Source organism: Nicotiana attenuata, unplaced genomic scaffold (genome assembly GCF_001879085.1).
Source record: "Nicotiana attenuata strain UT unplaced genomic scaffold, NIATTr2, whole genome shotgun sequence".
In the NCBI taxonomy this organism is placed as follows: domain Eukaryota; kingdom Viridiplantae; phylum Streptophyta; class Magnoliopsida; order Solanales; family Solanaceae; genus Nicotiana; species Nicotiana attenuata.
Genome location: NW_017672113.1, coordinates 80903 through 89580, shown reverse-complemented (window position 1 = coordinate 89580; position 8678 = coordinate 80903). Strand labels below are relative to the sequence as shown.

The window sequence follows — 8678 nt, the reverse complement described above, 5'->3', positions numbered from 1 at the left end:
TATCCACCAAATAACTAGCATAATCAATGTCAACATACCCTATCAAATCAAAATTATCTCATGAGGGATAGTAGAGAACCAGGTCCTGCGTTTCTTTGAGATACCTCATAATTCTCTTGGCAGCCTTCAGATGAGACTCCTTTGGATTAGATTGAAACCTGGCACAGAGTCCCACACTGAAAATGATATCTGGTCTGCTTGCTGTGAGATACAAGAGTGACCCAATGATACCTCGATACATGATCTCGTTTACAGGAGAACCAGGTTCATCCATGTCGAAGCGAATGGCAGTGGCAATGGGAGTATCAATGATTTTTTATCTCTCCATCTCAAATCTCTTCAGAAGCTCTTTGATGTACTTCTGCTGACTTATCATTGTGCCCTTAGGAGTTTGCTTGACTTGTAGACCCAAGAAGAAATTCAATTCCCCTATCATGCTCATTTCAAACTCACTTCCCATGAGTTTTGCAAATTCCTCACACAAAGAATCATTTGTTGCTCCGAAGATGATGTTATCAACATAGACTTGCACAATGAGCAGGTTTCTCCCCCATTTCTTTAGAAATAAGGTGTTGTCAATTTTTCCTCTTGTAAATCCATTTTCTAGAAGAAATTTGGACAGCCTTTCATACCATGCACGAGGAGCTTGCTTCAGTCCATATAATGCCTTGTCAAGTTTAAACACGTGCTCAGGATGCTCATGGCACTCGGAACCAGGTGCTTGCTTGACGAAAACTTCTTCTTTCAGAAAACCATTCAAAAATGCACTTTTGATATTCATTTGAAACAATTTGAATTCTATATGAGATGCAAAGCCGATGAGGATCCTGATGCCCTCCATTTGAACAACCGGAGCAAAAGTTTCATCATAGTCAATTCCTTCTTCTTGATTGTACCATTGAACTACTAGCCTTGCCTTATTTCTTGTGGTGTTTCTAAACTCATCAAGTTTGTTTCTAAATACCCACATGGTTCCTATGACAGTTCTGTGAGTAGGTCGAGGAACCAGGTGTCATACACTGTTCCACTCAAATTGATGGAGCTCATCTTGCATAGCCATAATCCAATCAACATCTTTCAATGCTTCCTTGATATTTTTGGGCTCAATTTGAGAGTGAAATGCTGAGAAGGCAAGTGAGTTTCTTGACTTTGATCTAGTTTGAATCCCTGAGTCAAGAGGGGTGTTCACACTTTGAAGAGAGTGTGAGATTTTGTGCTTCTAGTTAGACACCTGAATCCTATTGTGAGAGGATCCAGGTACTTCTGAGTGTGATCCTTGGTTGACATGAGATCCGCTTCTTAGCTCAGCATCTGGGGTTCCTTGGACAACATCTACTACTTTGTTCTCATCTTCAGTTGTTGTGATTGAGGGACCAGGTTCCTCTCCATCAGTTGGAGATGTAGCTGCACCAACTTCATTTGATTCCTTGACGTGATTCATCATGTTAGCCTTTCCATTTGCCATGTCAATGACTTTTCCAGGAACAACTGACTGCTCTCCGTCTTAATTCATCTTGTCATGTGAATCTTTCCCACATAGATGGTGAGATTCATCAAAGATCACATGTATGATTTCCTCAAAACATTGAGTTCTTTTGTTGTATAATTTGTAGGCTTTGCTTTGTGATGAGTAGCCCAGAAAGATTCCTTCATCACTTTTGGCATCGATTTTTCCAAGTGCTTCCTTACCATTGTTGAGGACAAAACATTTGCAGCCAAAAGTCCTTAAATGTGTTAGCTTGGGTTTTCTTCCGTTCAATAGTTCATATGGGGTTTTGTTCAGGTGGGACCCGATCATGCATCTGTTCACCAAGTAGCATGTAGTGTTGACTGCCTCTACCCAGAAACCTTTTGCAACACAACTGTCAATCAGCATTACCCTAGCCATGTCTTCAAGAGTCCTATTTTTCCTCTCCACAACACTGTTTTGTTAAGGTGTTCTTGGAGCCGAAAAATTATGACTTATACCATTTTCAGCACAAAACTCGTCGAACTTTGCATTGTCGATTTCTGTGCCATGATCAGATCATATACTCACAACATTATGGCTCCTCTTTACTTGGATCTTCTTCACAAAATCAGCAAACATTGAAAAAGTCTCATATTTGGTTCTGAGGAACAAGGTCCATGTGAATCTGGAGTAGTCATCCACAATGACAAAAATGTACTTCTTTCCTCCTCCACTTGGCACTCTCATAGGTCCACATAGATCCATATGGAGGAGATCAAGTGGCCTTGATGTGCTTACTTCCTTTTTGGGTTTGAAGGAGGACCTGATCTGCTTTCCTTTTACACATGCATCACACACATTGTGATCTTTGGAGCTTGACTTAGGCAGTCCACGAACCAGGTCCTTCTTGACCAACTTGTTCAACAATGTAAAACTTGCATGGCCCAACCTTCTGTGCCACAGTTCAGCATCATCATCCATAACACTCAAACATGTGAGATCCCCATTATGTAGGGACTCAAAATCAGTGATATAGATATTTTTGTATATTTTTGCCATCAGGATCACTTCAATAGTCAGAAGGTTTGTGACTGTGCAGATTTTTGACACAAATTCCACCTTGTTGCCTTTGTCGCAAATCTAAGAAACACTCAGCAAGCTGTACTTCGAGCCATTCATTGAATACACATTCTCGATTGAGTGAGTGAGAGACTTCCCAATTCTTCCTACACCCAGAATGTATCCCTTTTTGCAATTGCCAAAGGAAGTGAAAGGAAGTCATTAGTGCTTCCAGTCATATGCTTCGAGCAGCCACTATCCATATACCATCTTGGCTGCTTCCTTTCACTGCTCCCTACACAAGAGAATCAAGGATTAGACTTAGGAACCCAAACAAGTTTGGGTCCCTTGTAATGAGGAAAAGGGTGAATCAAAGTTCTTTTTGTCCAAGCAAGCATTACACATTTTTTATATGAGGGACCAGGTTCTTTAGCAGTAGTTACTTTTTCAGCAAAAACTTTGTTTTTCTGCTGGGACTGGAATATGGCTTTACATGTTTCTTTGAAATGTCCGGTGTTACCACAGTGAGTGCAGAGCCAGTTATTAGGTACAGTAACGTACTTGCTATGCGGGTTGTAGGTTTTTTTCCCTTTGGAACCCGATTCCCTGCGTGTTGCTCCTATTATTTTTATACATAGCAGTGATTGCATCAGAGGACAAGGTCCACTTAAGAGATTTTTCTCGGTCATTCTTCACTCTGCCTAGATCTTCCTGAAGTTGTCTGTTTCTCTCAAGTTCAGCACACAGACTTTTCACTGATTTTAACTCATTTTCAAGCCTAAGGTGTGCCTCACTTGCAACTTCCTTTACCTTTTGAGTGTTCACATGCCTACTTTCCCTTCTTAGTTCCTCAATTGTTTCCTTTAGATCTACAACTACTACCAGTAGGTCATCTCTCTCATGCTCTATGTTTGCAACTCTCTCGGTCAAGATATCTTTTCCCTTTTAAACTCTTAATGGTCTCTTCTAGATCAACCACAACCACCACTATATCATCTCTCTCGTGTTCTATTTCTCCTAGTTCCATAGTTAGCACATTTTTGTCGTTAATGAGACTGTGATATGCATCAATTAAAACATTAGCCAAGGATATAAGCTTCTTTTGAGAATAGGACTTCAAATTTCTTTGAACATCCAAAAAGTTTACCTCATCATCATCGTCATCTTCCTCATCCTCATCTGATTTTGCCATTAGAGCAAAGATGGAATCATATTCAGCTGCTCACTTTCTACTGCCATCATAGAGTTGTCACCTTGATCATCATCTTCTCCAGATTTGCTAGAGGAGTCTCCTCATGCAGCAAGAGCTTGTTTCACAACATTGTTAGTGACATCTTTTCTCTTGAATCTTTTGTCAGGATCCTGGTTCCTTTTGCCTCCTTTGTCTGGGTTGTGCATGTACCGGTCTTGCTTATGGAGAGGGCAATCCTTGATGAAATGTCCTGGTTTCCCACATTTATGGCATATGTCATATCCTCTTGGCTTGCTGGAACTGCCCCTCTTCGGAATACCCCCATTTCTGCGAACCATTTTCTGAAATCTCTTTATCAGATAGGCCATATCTGCATCCTCACCACTTGAGCCGTTGTTGCTGTCTTGAGGACCGGCTTCTTCTTCATTTTGGGCTCTCTTCTCTCATTATCATTCTTCTTCTTCATTTCATAAGTTTTCAGATTACCAATGAGTTTCTCAACGGTCAGCTTCTACAAATCCTTTGCCTCTATGATGGCGTTAACCTTGCTTTCCCAGAAACCTGGTAATACACTAAGTATTTTCCTGACAAGTTTGTTCCTGGGAATGATTTCTCCCAGAGAGTAAAGCTCATTGATGATAGAGGTGAAGCGAGTGTGAATATCATGAATGAACTCATCATCTTTCATCCTGAAGAGCTCATACTCAGTTGTTAACATGTCAATCTTCGACGGCTTGACTTGAGTTATCCCTTCGTGTGCTGTTTGAAGAGCTTCCCAGATCTCCTTAGCGGATTGACAAGCTGAGATCCTGTTGTATTCATCTGGCCCAATACCACAGACGAGAATCTTTTTTGCTCAAAGAGCAAACTTTAGATTACAACCTATTGTAACATAGAAGTTAACCTCTTAATCCCTTACTAACTTGTAACAACTCTATTAAAAAGCTTACAAATCAACTAACTTTAGCCAAGACACAAACACAATATTTATGATTTTACAAAAGGTTTCCTACATAATGCTTCTAACTAAGCTAAGTAGGAATGAGGGTGTCATGTGGGCCGGTCCCGAGCCAGTCCCAACATAAACGGGCTTCGCGGTCTCGGGCTTGGTGGTCCTTTTGTAGGAACCGGCCGGGGACTGGGCCCACGAACTAATGGACCCGGGCTAAGTGGGCCGGTCGCGGGCCTAAAACGTCCCAACGGTTTTTTTTTATTAAAATTTTATAGAAGTTAGAGAAAAAAAGATGGTAATAAAAATATCTAAGGCAATTCCTTGTTAAATTATATAATAGAATTGTGACCTAAATTTTTTAATTCAAATTTAAAGACAAAAATATTGTAAAGATTTATTCAAAGCAATGCGTTATAATTTCATTATAGCATTAAAAAAATATGACAATATCTTTCTTAGTCTTCCTCCCCCCTATGGAATGAGCACAACAAGGTGCTAATACCACCATTGAGAAGAAAAAGAAACTAATCAAGATGTGCCAAAATACAAGTTACATAATACATACTAATTTTTGTTCATACAAGTTACATGGTATATCTTACAAACTTCATAAATCCATTAAGGTCTGGAGGAATTTCTGTTGGTGATGGCGGAAAAGAAGCTTCGTCATCACTGCTTGCGGGTGAAGCAAAATTCTCCGCAAGATCAACTAGCATTTCTTCGTAAGCTTCATCTACCTTTGGTTGTGATTCAACAAGTCCAAAATTTCTTCTTTCCAAACGGATCCAATCTTTAAAAAGTACTGATTTTCCAAGCTCTCCCTCATAGACGCTCTATAATCACCGAGTTGAAGTCTTGCTTGACTGAAAGCGCTCTCCGATGCCACAGTTGAAGCTTGAATAGTTAAAATGTCTCCGGCCATCCTTGAAAGAATCGGAAAGTATTTTTCTTTGTCCTTCCACCATTCCAAAATATTAAAGGAGCCGTCGGGATTCACTTCCTCAATTCCCTATGACAAAACTTCAAGCTCATTTAGTTGTGAAAAATTACTAGTAGTAGAACCTTGAGAACCCATGAACCCCGCCCAAGCACTAAGTGCTCTTACTACCGCAGTTCTTTTAGATGATTGAGAATAAGAAGAAGAAGGAGTTGGAAAATTTGGTCTAGCCTGATCTAATACAACTTGATAAGCATTATAAATAGTTTGAGCATTTATTTTAATTGAGGCTATCGCTTCCGGAAGTTTAGACAACTCCTCTTCTTCAAGTGCTAAACCATTATAAACAGTTTCATATCAAAATTGAGGACCTCCTAATTTCATAGTAGGATTTAACAAGGCAGCAACACCATAAATAGGGGGAATAGTGAAAAAAATTTAAACTTTTTTCTCATAGAATCAATAGCACGTCGATAAATTTCCCCACCCTCTGAAAATGAGCAAATAAATTTGCAAGTTCTGTAATATAAACTAAACAGTTAGAAATAGTAGGATAATATTGTTGATACCCAATTTTTCCCTATAAATTTTAAATATGCATAAATATTTTCAAAAATAGCATATAGATGCATATATAAGCATGCACAAGGGTTTTACAATTTCGCCCATAATTTTAGGAATTCAAATTGATTTATTTCCTTCTCATTTATTCATAAAATCCCCAATAATTATTTCCCAAATTATTGTTATGATAATTTATTCATTTAATTTCTATATTTATGCCAAAATATGGTTAATATATTTTTATGCATTTTTATAATTGCATTTTTGTATTTTTAAGCTAAATTGCATATAATTGCAATGTTAGCCCATTTAACGTATAATTACATTTTATATGCTTAAAATTGGTCCCTACATTTTTAAAATGATAAATACATATTTTAAATCATTTTGGTACATAAAATTATCTTCCAAAAATTGTTTATTATTTATTATAAATGAAATAGGGGAAAATTGGCTATTTAAATTATAGCCAGATTGGCATTTCAATTACAGCCTACATTGAACCCAATCCCAGCCCAATTTCCTATTAAAATACCCGACCCAGAACCTATACACACTTACCCGACCCGAAATCCATTAGATCCTTGATCCGTATTACTTCTTTCCTTTTTGAATTCCTAAGACCCTAACCCTAGCCTCATTTCCAAAAGGCCGCCGCCTCTGTATCCTCTCGTCTCCTCTCTTCTCTCAACCTAACCCTAACCCCCTTTCAACCGCCTCCCTTCTCCGGTCTTCTCCGGTGACCACCCTTCAACCCCAAGCCTCCAATGGCTCCTCTTTGCCTTGCTCATCTTTTCTGAGGCCTTCAAGGGCCCTGGGCCACACCGACTTGTATCTAGGGTTTGCTGTTTTGGTTGTTCAGGACTACTCCGGTGTGATTTTGGGAAAAGTCACACTATATTTGTTACGATCTTTGAAGTTTCTAACCAGGTTCTTCCATCTCTATTTGGGTTCTTTTGAAACCCTAATTTTTGTTTGTATCTCTTAGATCTGTGCTATTTTTAAACGATTCGAGTCTGTTCCTTTTATGTTTTACACTGTTCTTGAACCTCTTTTGCAAAAATCATCGATTTCAAGTTGTTTTTACTTTTTTTTGAAGTTAGGGTTTTTCGGAACTTCTTCTACACTTCGTTAAATCGATTCATGTTTAAAACTTCTATCTCTTGCATATTTCAACTAATTCTATGATTTTACTCCCTTTTCAACTCGCCTATGTTGAAAACCCTAATTTCTTAGTCCCAACCTTGGGTTTCTGAGTGTCGTTTTGATAATATGCTCAGTTAATCTGTATGTTCCTATGATTCTGTGATTTTTGCCCTATGTTTGCTTGCTAGGTTTCCTAATTGTAGTTATCCTTGCCTATTGTGTGATTTTGCTCTATTTTTGTTCACCGATGTTTCTGATTCTTCACTTCTCCTACCCGTATCATGCTTAGCCTACTAATTCAGACTATGCTCTACATGAATCCCTAATTTTATATGTGATTATTGTCCTACTCGACCTCTTAGGGTTCCGATTTTTGCTTACCATGTGCTTGTTCTTATAGAGTGGTGCTAAATTAGTGTTATCTCCTATTCTTGCATCCTTGAATCTTTGTGATTGATCTTTTACTGATTCCGCATGTTATTTCTACTGATTTTTACCTTGTAGAATGTTTTTTGACCTTATTCTATGGTCAATTATGCTATTAATTGATTGCTCAAGTCTTTCTTTGGTTGAAGTGTGCTGAACCTGACCTCTATTACATATTTTGTACTTGTACTATGCAGAAAATATTTCCTTAATTGGCATGTTCAGCCTTATACGATTTCCTTCCTTATTTGTTATATGTCTATTACCGTTTGAGGTTAATTCCTCAATTAAAGGGAGTACTTACCTTGATTTCCTTACTGATTGATTCTGAGTTCCTTAATTACTAGTGGACTTTGATTTTTACCTTATTTACTACCTGCTTTTGAACTATATATACCATAGTCTTTCATTAACACAAGACATGAACTCTTGGTTCAAAAACTATTTCTCACACCTAAACTTTCTGCTATCTTTTGTACTACTTGCTACTACTCTAAGTTAGCCGGCTGCAAGCCAAGGCTAACCATTGTGTTCTCTTGTTCTTTCACTCTGCTTACTGTCCTCTTTACTGGTATGTTCTAGTTTCAATTCAAAGTTCCACAACAATATGATTCTCTTATTGTTTCAGTTCATCCTGTTTCTAGTTTGCTTCTATTTGTGGTTTTGTTGTGAAACTTGCAGTTGATGTTTACATTATTATGTACTCCCCTTCCTTAAGATCAGTATATTACCCCTCTGTTTGTTTGTGAGCATGTCTATACCAATTATCTCTTACTTGTTGTGTGCTTACCATCATATGCTCCATGAATCCCCAAATCCCTATCACCCCTGTATGTGATTTTGTTCTTCATATCTAGTTTTGTGACTATGCCTCGTCAGCTGTTTCTGAGCATGTCTATACCAATTCCTAGACCTTTGATTGATTATGTGTTTGCAATCAACTGTTCCATGA

At 38.2% G+C, this 8678-nt stretch overlaps 1 protein-coding gene across 1 annotated transcript; it reads right to left on the bottom strand.

Annotated features, from left to right (window-relative positions):
* Positions 1-4212: 4212 nt before the first annotated feature.
* Positions 4213-5369, bottom strand: LOC109211892. Its single transcript, XM_019375486.1, has 2 exons — positions 5256-5369; positions 4213-4548 (listed from the first exon to the last, which is right to left on the bottom strand). The coding sequence occupies exons 1-2, from the start codon at positions 5367-5369 to the stop codon at positions 4213-4215; spliced, it is 450 nt and encodes a 149-aa protein (XP_019231031.1).
* Positions 5370-8678: the final 3309 nt, after the last annotated feature.

Excerpts from the sequence above, each read along its gene's own strand:
- LOC109211892 (XM_019375486.1), bottom strand. The coding sequence starts at position 5,369 with ATGCTAGTTGATCTTGCGGAGAATTTTGCTTCACCCGCAAGCAGTGAT. Across the intron at positions 4,549-5,255 it reads TTAATGGATTTATGAAGTTT|ATTCTCGTCTGTGGTATTGG; the intron begins GTAAGATATACC and ends TGAGCAAAAAAG.